A 19,542-nucleotide genomic window follows, 5' to 3' on the forward strand; every position below is an offset into this window, starting at 1 on the left:
AGTCAAGTAGCTCAAGACGGAATACAATGTTGAATATCTAAGTGATGCAAGCAGTTTATATAGCCCTTCTTTGTCATGCACATCAGTGTGATGGTTGGCATATGGTGTAATTTTCTATTTCTTCAAACTGTAAAATCCTTGCAAAAAACTAAATTATAATGACACTGAAATGCTTTCATTAAACCAAACTACGATGTTCCTCTTATATTTGGCGAATTTATGCTCAAATATTTTGCAAAAATATGTTGCGGTGAATGATGGGGTTTTGCATCTGTTCACATTATTCCATTTCATTGCCCACATGCCACCAACAGTGGGCCGTTGTAGATGGAAAAATGCCAAAGCCGAAAATTCCCAGTCCGAGCCTGCCCTCACCCAAAGCATGCTTATAGCGACAGTGGAGAGGAAAAACTCACTTTTAACAGGAAGAAGCCTCCAGAAGAATCAGGCTCGGTGTGAGCGGCCATCTGCCGAGGCCGACCGGAGTTCAAGAAGACAGAAGCAGACATAGAGAAAGAAGCAGATATATAAAAAGCAGCTGTCAACAAATTCCACAGATGGACCAATCCCGAGAAGTTAGTACCATCAGAGAAACAGGACTACACTGAAAAACAGGCCAAGCTCCAACATCCACAAACAAAGATGTTGATGGCAGCAGTACAGCTAGTAGTTCTCTACAGGATGGCGTCACAGCCAAACAGGAACAGACCAGATGAAGCTCCTGTGAGAAAAAGCAGAGAAAGCATAGCATTAAAGATTAAGCTAAAAAAAAATACAGCAGGATGAGAGAATATTGAATAAAGCAAAATGATGTAAAGTGATCCCTATGTCCTCCAGCACTGTAAGCCTTTTATGGCGTTTAACATACTTTTCAGGAGCCTGATATTTCTAACTTATATCTTTTGGATTTTAACATCTATAAGGATAAATCTTCAGGATTACAAGAAAGGCATGAAAAAATCACTCTATATGTAATGAATCTACAGTGTATACAATATGAGTTTGATTTTCTGAAATTAGATAATATTTAAACTTTTTTACAATATTAATATAGTTTTATATCTACATGTGTGTCTGGGTTTTGACAAGACCAGTCCACTGATAAGTGAATAGTGTTTTTCATGAATCTCTGTCATAGATGGCTCTGTATAAAAGGAACACGTGGTAGGATTGATGAAAACAAACGCCTGTCTGTCTCTCTGCATGTCTGTCTGTCTGTCTGTCTGTCTGTCTGTCTGTCTGTCTGTCTGTCTGTCTGTCTGTCTGTCTGTCTGTCTGTCTGTCTGTCTGTCTGTCTGTCTGTCTATCTATCTATCTATCTATCTATCTTGTTTCGTTAAGAACTGATTGTTCTGTTTAACTTTTGCATGTTTTTTTATAGTTATTATTCACCTGACCTGTATATATTTGTTGTGCTATTGCACAATTTTCATATGAAAAAAGTTATTTTCTTCTGTACTTAAAATAACCTGTCTGACTCAGCTGGTTTGCAGTTTAACTCTTATAGCATTCGTGTTGCCTTCAAATAGAATTGTAAATTTTCCCACACCAGAATAGGAAATTGTACCTTTTTCATAGCAGTGGGAAAAATAAATTATTGTGCCAAATGGAGCCGCATTTAAGTATTTTAAAAACAGTTACTTTTTTCGCCAATACAATAAAGAGTACCCTATTTTGTCCTACTCGATTTCGTTTGTGAAATATTATTTCCCCGTGACATTTCCTACTTTAGCGGAAGTAAGTGAAGGCAGCGTCATCACTGCAGCCGTTATACGATGGTAGGCTGGAGAGAAGGATGGTCAGGGCCGCCCCCCGCCTCTAACCCCAACATGAAAGTGGAACTGATTCAACACCGGTTATAGAACCGAGCCAGGCGACGTTTTTATTTATCTGTTGTTACTCTTGAAGATTCCCAAAAACAACAATGGAGGACGACTATGTGTGTGAGTACGACTCTACATGGGACACAGAGAGTGATGGAGACGACCCAGCCGGAGAGAGCCAGAGCCGACGGTCTACTCAAGACAAAAACAAGTCATCCTGGGCTATAGTAGGTGGTTTCATTACCAAAAAACTCGACCTTAACTCACTAAATCGCTATTTGGTATCTTTCATTTCGGTGTAGAACCCCGCTGCTGGTGGGAAAGCTAATGTTAGCTTTGTCTCCACTGCTGCAACCTCGCTAACTAGCTTAGCTAACCATTGTATCGTCCTTTCTAAATATTAGGCGTAGGTTTTATTATCTCAACTTCCGTTTTAGATTTAAAATATATATATTACTCTGCTATTTTAAGTTTTAGAGAATGTTTTAGTTTTTTACGTACAGGTATTGATGATATAGAAATTAGCAATAACTAGATGCAGACTGGTTTTCTTTTTTTTTAATACAGTGGCAGCCCACCCCAAGAAATATGAGGGCAGCAAAAGACATGCAGAACTACAGAAGAGGATATCCTGTAAGTAATACGTATGAAATAAAAGACAACCATCTCAGTTATAGAACAAATGAATAAAATATCAATGTTTCCAGAATCTAACAGATGATGATTGCTCAGAGGACAAAATGAACAACCTCCAATTCTATCTGAATAAGTTTCCTTCTGCTCCTGATGGTAACACGTCTCTTTTTTTAAATATTGGTTAATGTAGTGTTTATGTTCTGTTCTAATTGTGTTTTTATTTGTTTATCTTTAAAGATGTTTATATTGAGTCATTTCTTAAGGATTGGAAAAATGACTACAAAAAGCTGGAGAGGGTTCACTCTTACATCCAATGGTATGTATCATGCAAATGTATTGGTGTCAAAGTCTTCACCTATATATTGACCTGTACCTAAAAGTATAATCGCCAAAACCGCTTACGTGGAATATTATGGAGGACTTTATTTTTGATAGGAAAACAGATGACTCCAATAGAATAGAATAGATTCCACTGCCCTTGATGTCACGACTGATCTATATCTTAAGCTGTGTTATTGCTGACATGAAAATGGTGTAAACCCAAACTTTCTTGCTCATGCATGCCTTGATCAGATTGTTTTTACTGACTAACACCATAATTTATATGTACTATTTAGATGCAGTTGTTGGCTTCTTTAACATGAAGGTTATGAACAAAAATTTGGACAGTATAAAATACAACGACTCACATTAACCTGAGAAATTAAATGTATATAATGATATGTGTAACAACCATATTTACTGCTATAAACATGAAGTTTTTTATGTTATATTTCAGGACCGTAGACGCAGTTGCATTGAAATTGTATTTGAATAACCAATAAATAATTCATAGGAAAAAAATGTAGAATTGAGCAAAAATAATGTAATTATGTAGTGCTTGTACTACAGAGGCCATGGGGATGAGTTGATTAAAAACAAAGGAGTGAAAAAAAACATGCGGTTTTTTCCTTTTTGCAGCATTCAGCAGTAATTTTGCTATTTTAATCTTTCCTAATACTAAACAACTTTAGAATATATTCACATTATTTAACCAAGATCTGGTGTTCTGAGGCAATTCAAACATTCAATGGGTTACCTGTTAAGAGCTGAATGCCAGGCTGCTTGTTTGAGTCCAGCTGTCTTCCATAGGACGTTATTCTGGGATTATCATTTTTCATTTGGAAGTTGCACCTTTTGTACATGCATTTTCTAACCACTGCTTGTTACAAAAAAAATACACCAGTGTTGGAAAAAGAAGGTTTTGAAAACCCATTTTATATATTTTGCAAAAATAAGGGACATCTTTATCAATATTGAAAGCATAACTTAATCACAAGAATAATACATCTGTCTGATGCTGTCATATTTATGATGGCAGCTCTCGGCTCACCCAGCCCTACAGGTTTTAACTCTTTCCCTGCTTCAACATATTCACTTAAATTTGAATGATAAGCATCAGAAATGGAGTTTAAACCATTAGATCATTTTATTTTAATCATGTGTTGGAACAGGGAAACATATAATATATACTACCCAGAAGATAAAAGATTGAAAAAACCTGCTAGATACTTTTAGAGGGGAACAACACGGGAACAAACAATTTTAATGCTAATTACTCTTAGCAAGAGTAATTAGTAATGCTAATTACTCTTCTCATTTAAGATGTTTCTTTCATGTCAAAGTAAAACATATCCTGTACGTATAGTATCTGCTTTACACTAATTATATAGACGAAGGGCAAAACTTTATTACTTTAAAAAAAATTAAAGGAGCAGCCTGCTGTAGTATGCTGAAGCTCATCACTGCAAAATTTCATATTGAGACATTGCTTTATGGTTACCATTAAAAGCAATTGGAAGTTGGTTTATTAAGTTTTAGAATTTTGTCTTTAGGTTAATGAATAAAAGACTTTATCCAAAAAGATGAGAAGTACTTGGCCTTACTAAAAAAATAAAAAAATAAATCTAACTTAAGATTCTGCATGAAATATGACTAAGTGTTAGGGCCAGACTTAAAAAATAAAAAATGAGAATGGGTTAAAGTTGTAAGATTACAACTTTATTTTTGTAATATTAAGGTAATAAAGGTGCAATGTTATGAGAATATGATAGTATAATTTCTTCAGATTGTTATTCCTTTCAGAAAAGAGTCTTTGTTAAATATCTAACCAGCACCTCCAAACTACCAACCAACCATCTGAGCTCCGTTTCTAAATAAAATAATAATTTGATGCTGATGGGCTAAAAGGTTGAATATTTACTTCTTTATAAAACCAATATAAAGTGTAACTTCACAGGATTATCATCAGTCCTCATTTTAATGCAAGGAATGACAGAGCAAGAGTTCTCATTCAATTATATTGACTTTATTCTTGTAATATTACGACTTTAAACCTCAAAGTGTTACAAATTTAATAAGCTGTAATTTCATTTATTCAGCTTTAATTTAATCCTAATATCAGAAGTTAATCTTGTTACATTACGACTTAAATCTCAAAATATCATGAGTTATTCTCTTAATATTTTGACCTTATTCTCGTAATATTATGACTTTATAATGTTATTTCTTCTTATAATTTTACTACTTTATTTTCATAATATTACAGCCTATTAAAACAAAATTGTCTTTAGTCTGGCCCTAATACTCTGTGATACTGAAGTGAATCCCTGTTTACTTATATTTTTAGTGAAATAATCACCATTGCTAGATTTTAACTCTGCCAGAAAATGACTCATTTGTAATATCTTTTTACTTATTATTGCAGTATTGGTACGTCACAATATTTCTGAATCAAAGTGAAATTATGTCTTGCCAAGCACAGTAGTTGCTCTCAGTATTTGGCTTTATCTGGTTAAGTGTAAGCTATTATTAGCTGCCCCTGTTAAAAAGGTGGCTGGATTTTCTGCTTGTCCTTTTCCTTTAACTTGCTGTGTTGGAGTTGACTTCTGAAGAACGCTTGTTGAACCATCCAACTACACTGATATAAACGTGGTCAAGAATATCAACTATTTATGAAATGCTTGCCTGGCAGCCTGGGTGGGTAAAAAATCTGTTCCAGAATTACTGACAACATGTAAATGTTCTGCAAACACTGAAAATGAAGACTGGCTGATAACTGCTAATGGTGTAAAAATCTGCATTTTTAGCTTCCATTTGGCACTGAATGGGCTATTTTTAGAAATTAGAGAATTATATTATATGAATATGGACTGGTCTTACCCATATTGGAATATTTTACTCAGTTTACAATTATTTTTTTGTTGTTGCTCTTTTTAAGCACAGGATATGGTTTCTCATAGAGCAGTGGTTCCCAAGCCTCGTCCTCAGGGACCTAAAACATGGTGGATGGGGATCCCTGAGGAACATTGTTGGGAACCGCTGCTATAGAGTATTCCTAAAATCTGATCTGCTTTTCATTTCTCATGAATTCAGTCATTTGATATGATATTGTTAAATTCAAAATAATATAAATTATAGACGCAAAAAAAAAGAAGCAAAACAATAAAGACAACAGCAATGCTCAAAACAAAAATACAGTAACCTGCAGCATGTCTATATACCCAAAGCTGTTTGGAAGAACTGTAAACTCAGTGTTACCCACCCCTTATTCAAGAATAACATTTTTTCAATTACTTAGGAATCTTACCTTAATCCTTACTTTTATAGTTTACCTGTAAAATAAAAGATGAAATAAATTATATGCATAAAAACATGCTTTTTTATTGTTGTATGGTATGATATATATATCATACAAGTTGGCATCAGTGATTTATTTGATGAGTAGCAATGAATGATGTTGATGGTAATTAATAATGTCTTATTACCGTAATAATAAAGGCAGCACATCTAGTATATTTTGTTTTATGCTAAAAGGTTTTAGGGTCATTTTTGTTTGTTTGTTTGGCTTTTATCTCTACTGCATTGTTCTTTCCTTTTTGGGAAAAAAGCATTAGGATGTTAACTTTATGATGATCACCCTATACCATATTCATTGACTTAGAGGGCTGTTTAATTTAATAATAATTTGTTTTCTGTTTTTTCCTTTTTTTAAATCTGCCTTTACAAGGTTGTTTCCACTGCGAGAACCAGGAGTTAATTATATGGCTTCAGAACTCACCAAGAAGGAAATTGAGGTACGTTTTTATTACTGAAGTAGGTCTTTAAACAGTTTTTTTTTGCGCAAAAACTTCTTGTTGAAAAATTGTCCCAGCAAAAAAAGAGTGTTTTGTTTACCAAAAATCATTTGGTTGTTTTATAATTTTGTGTCCATTCCTCAAAATTTGACTGAAGTTTTTAGACTGCTGATAAACTATAAATAGCTGCAGAATGTGCTGATGACATCAACTTAATATAGATTTGCATGGTTTTACCATTTAATCACAGGTTCTACAGGCTGTAGAGTATACAGCTATTTGTTGTCATGTTAGTAATAAGTCTGTGAGCGACATTCATTCCACTTCTGCACTTTCAACTTTTGTAAAAGAAAAAGTAAAGTTGTTTTTTTTTTTCCAGCGGCTCAATTTTGATGTGCAATTTATTTTTAAGTAACTTGTTTTAGAGATTTAAGTATTTATTCTATGTGTTTTATTTATCTCTCAGGGCTGTACTGGTCCAAATGTAATTTAGATTTTTAAATGTTCAACATTTTCAAACACAGGACTTTTAAGCTCAAAGAGCAAAACAGCAGCTCTATCTCTTCTTCCAGTTACATCTGCACTAAAGGCTGATATTTCCCATATTTACTGATTTTAAAAAAAAAATGTGGAGCTCTGCAAAATGAAGGTCTGTTGTTACCTGTGCATTGATGACAATGATTTGAATTAAAGCACTGGTAATAAAGGATTTGACAATCTATGGTTTTATATAACACCTTCTAGTCTACCAACTAGACTTGATGGTTTGATTTTAAACCAAGAGATAACCAAAACTGAGGAAAGGATAGATTTAAAAGTAAAATCAAACAAGTGTGCTCTGAGCTGGTGTGGAGGCGTAGGGTAGCTGAAGCCTGCACTCTTAACAGTCCTGTTCTAGGAATATCTCATCTAATAAAACTGTTCTCATGGGTCCTTTTCTCCCTGCTGTTATGTGACATAACCAGATTAACCTAGCTTGTTATTTTCTCTTTATGTTGGATATATTTATGCCTCATGTTAGTTTAAATGATGCTGTCCAAAAAAAAGTTAAGGAATACTTTTTAATCGGAGAATAACATCACGTCAGTTAAACCTCTAGAAAACTAATCTGATCGGTTAAGTGGTGCAGTGGGTTTTATTTAGTGTAAGTTGTTCTGGAGACTGTTAGCTTAAAAGGAGAAAACCTGCATGTGTCTCTTTGCTGCCATGCTGCTGCATTTGTCTTGCATAAACTGCATACCTAGTGTTTCTGTCCAATTTTGGTGTGATTTTTGTGGTATTGTCACACCAAAGGGCTAGTTTTACTGATTTTATTATTTTCATTCTAAGCCAAGCAGAAAAATAACTCTGAGGCTAATACCAGATAAGAAAAAGCCTTAAATCATGAACAAGGGGTGTCCATTTGTTCACATGACATTGGTATGTGTTACCAGCCTGGGTATTATCTGATAGAGGCTGTGTCAGTAGTTATATATGTGGGCTTTGGCTTCAAATTAGCACAGTTAAAGACATTCATTCCATCACTAAACAAGTCCTATGTAGAACACATGTGTCAGATATTGTGCATCTATAAATCCAGGCTTACACTGTGCAATTTCTTTTTTTTTTTGCCCTTTTCAGTTTTTTGACTTTCCAGTCGTGCGAGAATTTTACAATTTCCAACCCGACTTTCAGCCTGATCGTGCGTGGTGTAGTGAACAGGGGGTAACGAGGGGCGATCAGCTTCCCACGACCACCTCCCGATCAGGAAACCTGAGGTCCGTCGTGGGCAAATCTCTCAGTGGGCATACGCAAACGAGGATTCTTCTGTTTCTTCTTCCTCTCAGATGTAAACAAAGAAGCATGGCGGGGGTGCAATGAGTGAAATGAGGTTTTGTCTGTAAAATTGACAGACCGTAGTAACCATGTTTGCTCAGCCATATCTTTGTCTAAATATGTCGTTGCCTTTTCTTTTTAGGGCTTTCAGCACAAAATTGCACAAATTGCCAAGGCAGAGCGGTTCACTATAGTGACCTATTCATTTGGATAGACGAGTCAGAGTAGCTCCATCTCACTGTGGAGCTGAGTCCGACGTGGTTTTTAGACGTACAGTGTGAGCAGGTAGATCGCATCAGTGCTTTGTGCTGCAAATATATCGTGAGCTGTGAACTTGCACTGTATGACGAAACCCTGCGGTTTGGTCGTACAGTGTAAGCTGCAGCTGCGTGCAATAAATTTTAAAAATCGCACAGTGTATGCCCGGCTTAAGCTGTATAGTATCTTTCCATTATGTATTTTCATGAAAAAGAGATCCAAGAGAAACGGCCGTTCAGCCACACTGGTAAAACTGAGACCACTGCCTTATGCTATGTTCAGACCGCAAGCAGCAGAAGCAGGTAGATTACATGCACAGTCAACGCTTAACTCGCATCAAGGTGCAGCAAAGGGTCCTGCAGTGTGTTTAGAGCAGCGCCTCACGAGCTTCTGAATACCTGACGCGACCGGGCCAGAGGCTGCTGTTGAAGGGGATTCCTAGAGACAAGGCACCGCCGCTGTACGGGGATCTGAGCGGCTCTGACGGCGAAATAATATCTGAAGGCAGGATCATAATCTGGATGAACTGACTGCATAGATGAAGTTTTTCAGGTGGACTTTCTAACTTAAAAACATATTAACACTGCATTTACCTGATCACAGAAAATGTAGCTGCCATCATTACAGGCAAAGAAAGGATATTGTAGCTCCACCCAACGCCCATCAGACCCACTTTTCGATCTTGCAGTCAGAGCAGTGAAGATGCTTCAGCCACGCGGCAGACCTGAACCTATACACATGAAACATGAAGCAGCACGCAAGTTTTTGCTGCTTCTGCTGCGTGGGGTCTGAACGTAGCATTACAGAAGAGAACTACTGGTCCAAGTGGAAATGAACCAATCAAACTTCATTTACCAGATTGGCTCTTACTATTATCAATAATTATATTACAGACATGAAAAATATAAATGTCAGAAAAAACTTAGTATTGTTTTATACATTTTTGGAAGTTCTAGCTTCACCTCACAACCGTCAAACATTAAATAATTTGGTTTGATGGAAGACAAAACTGAAAGGACACTAGAGCTACTTTGTAATGTGTTTTCTTTTACATTTATATTTTTTCACATTTGTAATATTATTAAAAATAGTGAGACACGACCTGAATTAAGTTATTTTGCTTAACAGTTCCCTTTCCACTTTAAAAGTAAGAGAAGCTGACCTGGTAATTTACTGGGACTCATGTGAAAGGGACTTACAATCTATTAAAAATGATATGTGCCTATTTTAATTATCGACCTAAGTATTGTAAGTTTTAATAAGTCTTTTTATGCTTACTTAAGATTAATTTAAACAGTACAATTTTTTTCTTTAAAATTTATAAAAAGTTACTGTGTTTATTTTCATGTGGATTAGGACCTGTCAGCCTTGTAACAATATGAATCTTTCATATTAATTTGTGTTTGTTTTCTTATTTGAATACTTAGTATTATTCTGTTGGTAATACTAATATTCTACATTTATTCTGTATGTCAAAAAAGGCTTTCAAGAAAAATGAGGATGCCAAAAGGAGACTGGTGGAGGCTTACGAACTAATGTTGGGCTTTTATGGAATACGTTTAGTCAACAAAAACACCGGTGAAGTGAAGCGTGCAGAAAATTGGAAGGAACGTTTTGGAAACCTGGAGAGGTAAATACCGATTTCCGCCATTTTTCACATCCTTTTGGTTTTGTGAGTAGTAACAGCACCACCTGTCTGATCTGTTGCAGAAATATGCACAACAACCTGAGGATAACTCGCATCCTGAAAAGCCTCGGGGAGCTCGGCTTCGAGCACTACCAGGCTCCGCTTGTGCGCTTCTTTCTGGAAGAGACTCTGGTCAAGAAGACGCTGAGTAACGTTAAACGCAGCGTGCTCGACTACTTCCTGTTTGCCGTGCTAGACAAACATGAGCGGCAGGAGCTTGTGCGATTTGCTTACCTTCACTATGAGCCAAAAGACAAGTTTGTTTGGTGTCCCCGAAAAATCCAGAAACAGTTCAGAAAGGCTGCCAAAAACTCTGAAGTCGCTGGGAATGTAGACGGGAGGGATGAAACGTTTTTACACTGTAAAAGCAAAGACGGGGAAGCAGCGGCACAGCAGAAAGAAGATGAGATGAATAATATTACTAAGACTATTAAAGAATCTGAGAAAAACAAAGACAAAAGCAAACAGCCTGAAGAATCTTCCAAGCCACCAGCGGAAGATGGGGCTCTTGGAAATGGAAATCTGGATTCAGAGTCTAATATTGGAAATAACAGCAATGGAAATGAATCTCCAGATAATGATCAAGAGATGGAACAGTCCCCTTGTCAAGATGTTGACTCCAGAGAGCATGAAGTGACCACAGATGATGAGCAGAAATCCACAGGCAGCTCTAAGCTCACTGTTCAAGAATCGGACATTATGCAAACCAGTGCGGACAAAGAAGCTGAAAAACCTCCAAAGAAGAAGAGAGAAGATGACGAGTTCCCACAAATCAACAAACCTGCCGAAGACTCTGCTTCTGCTGCCAGCATGGAGGATAAAGCTGCTGTCGATAAAGCTGCAGGTCAAACAAGCCCATCAGTCCAAACTCCTCTTAAGACCTCAAAACACTCACCCTCTCCGTCTTCTGAAAGGGAGGAAAAGATCCCAAGGACTGATTTTATAATGACGGATAAAACAAACGAAGAAATGCTACAAGACAGTATGCCAGCATCAGATGGGATGCAGATCAGCAACGATGTAGAAGAAGAACGAAATGGGACAGAGTCGGAGGACTGTCACATGGATTCCACCCCCTCAGGCTCAGATCAAATTAAGGGAGCCTCATGAAGAAGTGGTGAAAGAAAGAAATTCATATAAACTAAGATTAAATGTACTATAAGGACAGAATATGACTTTGAGCATTTTCTAGGCCTTATTTTTACTATATTTAATGTTAAGATGCCATTCATTTGTTTTTACTTTAAATGAAATATGGGTCTTTAGCCAAAAGCAGCAATATGTTACTAGGATGCTATAGTTTAAGGTCTGTTTCTGACTTCAACATTTTCACAACAAAGACGTTAAGTTCTCTAATGCTGAGTTTTTCCGGCTGTAATGAAGAGAAGGGATTCAGTGGTTGTATATATTTAAACGTGCAGAACAAGAACATATTTTAAAATTACAAAGCATGAGCTAATGAGATTCATTGCTGATTTAGCGTTTTCTTTGACTGTAAACAATCTATACCAAACAAAGGATCAAATCTTCATTTACTCGACTGATATAGTCCAATGTTTTTTTTTTTTTTATGGTTAAAAAGTTCTAAAGTTCTGTTTCTTGGGGGGAAAAATGTTTTTGAAAATATAAGTATTTCATAAAAGTGTGTTCTTTACTGAACAGTATGTTTGCTTGATACACAGTCCACCTCTTTCATCTAAGGTGCTGCTTTAGTTCACCATTGCATGTGAATAAAAGAAGAAAATAGGTGTTGCTTGTCAACAAGTAAAGCTAATAGTTCAACAGTCTTGACAGCCATCAGAGAGTTAAAAGGTCTTTGCTAAATAAGCTGGCTGCCCAGGATGCTATGATGAAGCATATTTTGGGAAAATTGGGTGAAAGGGAAAAGTTTCACTGCCAACAGTGACATCTGAAGCTGGCCTGTTAGCGGGCTTTTAGCTAGCAATGCGTATGTAGAATGTACGCAATGTTTTTTTTGTTTTTTTTTTTCAAAAAAAAGTTGACTCAAATTTTACAAGCAGACGCTGGAGTTGGAAAATGTATTTTTTTCTGCTCAACGCACAACATCAAACAATCAGAGAAGCTGTTCTGTGAGCTGGCAGGGAGACCGACTCATGTAGAGACGCTATGTTCACTCCACTGCAGCATTTTATTAACGCTTAAATTAACCTAAAATGTCGGAACCTTCTGGTAAAATTTGTTCACTTTTATTACTCACGGGTTTGCAGTTGGAGCCACATACATGAAAAACGACAACCTCTACTTCCAACAACCACAGACAGTAGGGGAAAAATCCCAAGAGGCTAATAGGCCCAATGCAACTGTTGCTGGGAATTCCCAGTGGCAGCGCAGAGAAAAAATATTTTAAGAAGGATCTTGATCTTGATTAACTCATTTTTTTGAATGATGTTTTCAGGTGGACTTTGTCACATAAAAAAAAACAAATTTTTACCCACTTTTCACAGCGAATATAACAAAACCACTCTGCCATTGAAAACAGGCGCAGCAGACGCATCTGGAAACACTTTACTGGACGCGCATCAGGAGCATCAAAGATGCTCTAGAGGCGTTTCTGACCTTAATGTGTACAAGCATAAAAAATGAAGCAGCAGGCACTTTTTTTAATGCGAGGGGTGAACTGTGTGGTACTCTCTTTTCTACAGAAACAGAATTTTAGATTTTTTTTCAGGAGCTGAAAACCATAATCGTCCAGATAAATTTAAATAAACCATATAAAATATATTTTTTTATTTAACTAAATAAATTAACTTTGAAATTCTTTTCATTTAGAGGCAGTTCTATTAGTATAAAGGTCGTAATAAACTGCAGAAGTAATGAAATTTGGGTTGCAAAGATTTTTTTTTTTCTAATTTAATTTCACCATTTTTTGCACTGAGAAATACTCCTAATTTACTTTTTTTTCTCTATTTGGACTGTTTTCGTCTTTGTAAAACAATGTATTGTTTCCTAATCAAATGAAATAAGCTGCGTATTTCCGATGAAGCTGCACATGCTGTGATGCTGATTTAGGAGGTGGATTACTGAACTGTTGAGAACCTTGCCAAAAAAAAAAGTGATGAGACTGGTTGATTGTACTTTTCTATTTGTTTTGAATGAAATGATAAATGCTTTGGCTGCGACTCAAACTCTGTTTCTTTAAAATCGGTGCGTTCAATGAAAATGAAAGATCCAGTGTGATCGGCATCCTTTTTATAACTGCACTGATTTCCGCTATGACTTGTCGAATTTACTGCATTTTACCTGAACTGACCTTTCTAAGGATTTCCCAGTTACACACCTGGCTGTTATGAGAGCTGAATAAAAGTCATGCTATTTTCTGAAATGCATCTGTTGAACTAAATACCAGTTTTCAGAGTACATTGAGTCTCTCAAGAAATCTGCAGAACGTTTTATTGTTAAGTTGTTTTTTTCTGTTCAGGCATTGCTTTTATTTATCACATTGTGTATTATTAGCTAAATTTGGGGCTCCAGCCTGAATCAATGTTAGCCTATCAGGCCTTCATTGAGGAAGTAAGAAGGTAACCAAGAAAGGAAGCATAAAAGGACTGGGTCTGATCCACAAGTTGAAAAACATTTACGCTCTAGTTATCTTGCTTGAAGTATTTAGTAAATTCAGTAAGTTATTTTTTTGTAATCCATGTGGGTCTTTTGTGAGATTTTTTTTTTTTTTTTAAGAAATGTACTTAAACTACAGAAACCCTGAAAAATGCTCTTAGTTTACATCCCTTTGGGTACCATATTATTCATCCCAGCTATTTTCTTAAATGCCCTGCTGTAGACTGAATCATTATAACCTAATAGCTTTTAGTAATACTCTACAGATAGAAATCTGAATTGTAAGTTATCACATTTTATGCTGGTGGTCAATAACCAAATGGAAAGATTAGCTTAATAACATAGAAGAAAATAAATAGTTATCAACTAAAATTGTTTATATTTTTACTGTGTTAAAAGTAGTATATGATAGTGGGTTTTATACAGCTCCTGGAGTTCCCTGAAAAACATTTATCAAATTATATCAGTCAAAACTATAATATCAATCTACATCATCATCTGACATTACTGTGTCACAGTCTGAACAAGTGATCTTTTTTAATTAAAATTCCAGAGTTGGGACTTAAATGCAAATGATGTGTCATAGATGTATGAGGGCAACCTATGTGGTATTGGGAAGCATTGTAGGGTCATCCAAACAAATCGATTCAATAGTGTACCGTGATAAAGCGGGTGATTCATACCCTTATAACACATGCAAGTGTTTAAAGTAGGCTGGGGGGAAGGTTGCTGCAACAGTATTGATCTGCTTTTGTCAACTGAAGCCCCAAAAGATATATAATATTTTACTCCAGATATGGACCCACTTTAAAAACTGATGCCTTCTGCAGCATCGCCATGAAGAAAGCTGCATCTATATGAGCACCCTCTTGTTGTGACACTGAAAGCCATCCAGAACACCCAGAAATTAATTTTCACATCCAAGAAGGAAACATTTTAGTTTTTAGCACTTTTCTACATTGAGTTTGTTGCCTGAAAGGAGATGTTGTGCCATAAGCCCTTCTATCAACAATAACATGTTTTTTGGCAGCACCAAGTATCAGTGAGGGCCTTCATTTGGGTCAAGGTTCTGTCTGTTTTAACAGATATTCTGTCAATTCCTTCAGCTTAGCACAGGTTAATGGTATTAGGTTCTACCAATGTGTTTTATCTCCACAGCCCACAGAAAGAGGCCTTAATCACGCAACTCAACAATGCCACCACTTCAAAGACATGTTTTGGTATTAAGGGGTCAGGATAGTGGGAGTTCCTGGCAGAAAATAATTTGATTTACTTAAAAATGTTTGACTTATTAAGATAAAGAGTCGTAAAGTTTTGATAACTCCAGGAACAGAAAATCCAATTTTAGATGCATTCCTCATTTATTATCTACATTCAATCACTTGCTCCTGCCTTTATATTTTAAAGCTCATTAAACTAAAGGAGTTTAAAACCTACAGGCCTTCAAAAAAGGCAACATGTTGCATCAGGTGTTGTTCATGGTAAAGATTATCAGATTCCTGTTTGTAAAAATCTAAAATAAATAGTTTTACTCCACCTTTTCTCCACCTGCATTGGTCTGTCAAATATAAACTGGAATAAAACAGATTGAGGATTGTGGTTGAAAATAGACAAAATATCAATTCACAGGATTTCCTTTTGCCTTAGAGATCTTTCTGAACATTTTTAGCTCAGCCTACTTTCTTCCGAGTCCAAGCAGGGTCCCCCCACCCCCTGCTTCCCTCACACCCCTCACCCCTGAGTTCAGCTTGTCTGAGTTCAGCCCCTTCAGCTGGAGGCTCAGGTTTTTCTGGGAGCAAAGAGAAAGCCATTCAGGGGCTGCGAGCCGTCAGGAGAAGGAAGGCTCCATACGAACGCTGGGGGGGACAGGGACGAGAGTAGACGTGGAGCAGGGGATTTGACCTTTATTCCTGTTCAACTCAGGTCTGTGAGGGCGATCGGGGAGCTATGACGGTGCTTTCTGCTCTTTGGGTGATCTTTCTGTGCCAGCTTCTGTCCTCATCTTCAGCCCAGGTAAGGCTCGTCAAACAGCATTTTTCCTATCCTGAAGATATCTTCATTGTGTCTTAGTGTCTGCTGGATGCATGTCTGATGGGCCATCATAAATCATGGGCCATCCTGCATGCATCCATCTTATATGTTTGTGGGTTTTTTCTGTAATCCTGATGAGGCCTTATATTCATATTTTTACTTTCTCTGTTGTCGTGTAGAACTATAAACCACCTCAGTTAATAATTCAGATAAAATTTGCACAGGTGGGTCTGTAGCTGATGCAGTCGGAGTTTTATTTTTTCTCCTAACCTGTGGAATGTGCAGACTGAAAATCAGTGAGCACAATGCGGCCTCTGTTCATTCAGTACTGTTTAAGGCAAAGTCCTTACAGAGATCCATTCATTGAAATGAGTAAAAATAAAAAAAGAAGGAATACAATAATAATCCAAGTCATATTGTGCACAAATGGGGCTTAAAGCATGCTCTGTTTGCTTTCCATCATGTGTTGCTCTTCATATTAGACTGATTTGATTGTATACTCCGTTACATGAAATGAACCTGACTTAATTAGTGCCTTCAGCTGATATTTGCTATGAATTGGAATCTGATAGGGTTTTTTCTATCAGGCAATGTTATTAGACATTCTGCTTGTTGGTTATTAAAGCATTTCAGACACAAAACTCTGGTTTTAAAGCTTTTTTTTATTCTGCAGCGGCCTGGCCCCAGAGGACCCCCTGGGCCACAAGGACCCCCAGGGCAACCAGGAAGGGATGGCACTGATGTGAGTTTACCAGACACCAAGGGCACACTTAACATTTGCCTGGAAGCTGTACTCTTCCATGTTCAACTTTCAACCAATAGCAGTAATCAGATTAATTAGCTTAAAACTTCCTTCAATATTTTAGAAAAAAGCTGCTCTGAAGAAACTTCTGCCTGAGAGAAGCTCCAAAGGTTTTTCATATTTCTGATGCCAGGAAAGGTGGGAGTCAGAATCAAGGGGAGAAACTGCCTCCCTCACATTTAGGCTCTACTTCCGAATTGGCCGTACGGCCAATCACTCCTATAAGTGGACAGGCTTCCATGAATATTAATTAATTATTTGATAAGTTGTCTGATGAAAGCATAAATGTAGGAATGGCTGATGGATTTGACGTGTAACCAGTAGATCACCTCTTTATTAGTCGCCCTTCCAACACCTTTAGAAGGACACATTCTCTTGGTGTATTTTTTTATTTTGGATTCCAGTCACTTTTCTTTTTGTGCGCGTACATAAATGGAGCAGAAGGTCGTTCAATCAAAAATGTCATCACTGTGACTCCTCCTGCAGCTCCACCTACATTCATTAATTGTTACCTGTTGGATTAATGCAGGCAGAGTTTATGGGTGTGACTCAAAATACCACGTTTATTATTCCTGCTTAAAAACAGCAAATCTCCTTTAGTGGGTCATGTCAATGAAAGGAGAAGACACTAAAGGTATCATCACAATGATCTCTATTATTAGATGCTGGAATTTAGTTGGGAAATATGGAAATCTCAATAGTAAGATTTAGCTTCTCTTTTAAATTAGAAACTATTCATTAGGGTTAGTGCTGATTAATCATTTGCTTTCTGAATGTCCCACTTATTTATATACCAGAACATTTCTTCAGATTTTTGCTCTGGATATTTTAATACCTCCAGTAAAGTCTGGGCACACAGAGGACCCATTCATGCATTCCCCAACCCTGTGAGACCATCTAGAGTTTCAGCTCGCACCTCCTCCCTGCACCTTCTTCAAACCACACTGAGGCATTAAACATGTGACCAGTCTGCATCGCCCCAGCTTAGAGATGTTTGTTCTCCGCTAGTCACTGCAGAAGGGTTCGACACTGTCAACAGAGAAGCAGTTCATGCATTCCTTGCTTGGGCCATGGAAGAAAAAGTTGCAGAAACTGCTCCTTTTGACTATAGTCAAAGCCAGGAAATCTTTACATCGTAGAGAAAGTCATGTTGCTTATCACTGAATAGGTTAAAATCTAACATGTTTTTATCCTGTTGATAGGGGAAACCTGGACCTCCTGGGCTTCCAGGGAAAGCTGTAAGTATTTGAACCATTCTGACAAGTATTTATAAAGCACATTCACACCAAAGTGCTGTACATCTAGAGAGTAAATTTAAAACCATCAGCAAGTAGATTTTTTTTATTAAATCTTAAGCCCAACTCACACAATAGAACAAGCCATGCAGGCTGTACTGAATGAAAATGTTCATAAAGGATATTAAAATTAGACGGTGAATGAGGCTACCCAACATGGAGAGGAACACAAAAGGTTTAAAGTTTTCATTTCCCTTTGAACAAGTGAAAAGAAAAACTTTTTTTAAAACTTTTGAATAACTTTTTTTCTTCCTTTCACATTAATGCAGCTATACTGCAATAAAGAAATGGTGCATCATTTCAGGGAAAAGTTGTTATTCAGGGTAAATATCGATGATCGCATTGGGGATTGAAAATTATAGCATTATTATTACAGGGAGTGAATTTCTAATTATTAGAAATGTGACTTGTCACATTAACAATGAACCACAACCAGAGGGGATAGACAACATCTGTACACAACTGAAAGTATCATTACTTCATATATTTTCACTTCAAAAGAAGTAAAAAGTATTTATCCAAAATACAGTGAAGAGTACAAGTATTTGGTAATAAAGTGAAATACTAATTGATCAGAAAATCCGATTTCTAATGATCTATATCCTAGAAAATGATAATACAAAAAATCGATACAAATAAATGACCTCATCACAGAAGAAAAACTTCAGGAATCACCAAATGACAGTTTTCCACAACATAAGGCTTCCAGCACTTTAATTGTTGGCATTTCTATGTATTGTTTAATGTATCTTCAACCGGCTCACAGTCAAATAGACAACATGAACTGTTTCTGTTGCATCATTATTTAAATCATGTTTGAAGGTTTGGTAGAGTAGCTTAAATTGTTCTTAAGCTATGGTAACACTTGAATTTATTATTCATCACGTGAAGAGAAAAGATATTTTTCTAAATGAAACTAATTTCTAACCACTGCTGGTTAACTGATAACCTTTGGGAATAAAAAAAAAAACTCCCCAGCTGGTTGTGATCGTTAAATATTTCAACCATTGCACCAGTAAATAGCAATATGTTAAAAATATGGTTGGATGCTTTTATTACCCTCCATCTGCTAAAAATGCTCATGTTATACTTAGACCTAGACCAACTTTATCGTCATTTTGTATACAGAGTGTACATAAAACAAAATTACGATGCATACAGCTTTTAAAATGTGAATGAAAGTTACCATTTATAAAGTGCAACAGTGGTCAAGAATGTAAACAGTGTACAATATGGGGAAAAGAAAAAACAGTTTAAAGTCATGCTGCAAAAGGTATTGATATGGAAAGGTTTAGTTCATTGCAAATAAATAAATATGGTGCAAAATGCAGTAGAACTTCAAGTTGTATTTTATTCAAAGGGATTATGAAAAAAATCAGCCGCGTTTGTAGTGCAATTAGTACAGTTACTTGTTATATCACATACCTGATATCAACAAAGGAAAAATTGATTGAGTCCGTCATGCTCATTTATAATATATATATAGTATATATATATATATATA

The 19,542-nt window shown here is 36.5% G+C and overlaps 2 protein-coding genes across 2 annotated transcripts in view; both read left to right on the forward strand.

Annotated features, from left to right (window-relative positions):
• The first annotated feature begins 1,773 nt into the window (after positions 1–1,773).
• On the forward strand, positions 1,774–12,710 carry ogfr (opioid growth factor receptor). Its single transcript, XM_015383578.1, has 7 exons — positions 1,774–2,050; positions 2,391–2,456; positions 2,531–2,612; positions 2,697–2,775; positions 6,508–6,574; positions 10,129–10,277; positions 10,358–12,710. Exons 1-7 carry the CDS (start codon positions 1,925–1,927, stop codon positions 11,442–11,444), a joined length of 1,656 nt encoding a protein of 551 aa, XP_015239064.1. The 5' UTR covers positions 1,774–1,924; the 3' UTR covers positions 11,445–12,710.
• Positions 12,711–15,662: 2,952 nt separating this feature from the next.
• The window catches only part of col9a3 (collagen, type IX, alpha 3), a 17,572-nt gene continuing 13,692 nt past the window's right edge, over positions 15,663–19,542 (forward strand). Inside the window, exons 1-3 of the mRNA XM_015383569.1 lie at positions 15,663–15,923; positions 16,615–16,683; positions 17,946–17,981. Coding sequence (XP_015239055.1) covers positions 15,858–15,923; positions 16,615–16,683; positions 17,946–17,981 — 171 coding nt within the window. The 5' untranslated portion in view covers positions 15,663–15,857. The remainder of the gene's footprint in view (positions 15,924–16,614; positions 16,684–17,945; positions 17,982–19,542) is intronic.

Source organism: Cyprinodon variegatus, unplaced genomic scaffold (genome assembly GCF_000732505.1).
Source record: "Cyprinodon variegatus isolate N-32 unplaced genomic scaffold, C_variegatus-1.0 Scaffold287, whole genome shotgun sequence".
Lineage (NCBI taxonomy): Eukaryota > Metazoa > Chordata > Actinopteri > Cyprinodontiformes > Cyprinodontidae > Cyprinodon > Cyprinodon variegatus.

Bases quoted from the DNA above. Each gene is read 5' to 3' on its own strand.
- ogfr (XM_015383578.1), top strand. From the start codon at position 1,925: ATGGAGGACGACTATGTGTGTGAGTACGACTCTACATGGGACACAGAG. The intron at 6,575-10,128 runs GTACGTTTTTAT...ATGTCAAAAAAG, and splicing joins TCACCAAGAAGGAAATTGAG to GCTTTCAAGAAAAATGAGGA. The intron at 10,278-10,357 runs GTAAATACCGAT...GATCTGTTGCAG, and splicing joins CGTTTTGGAAACCTGGAGAG to AAATATGCACAACAACCTGA.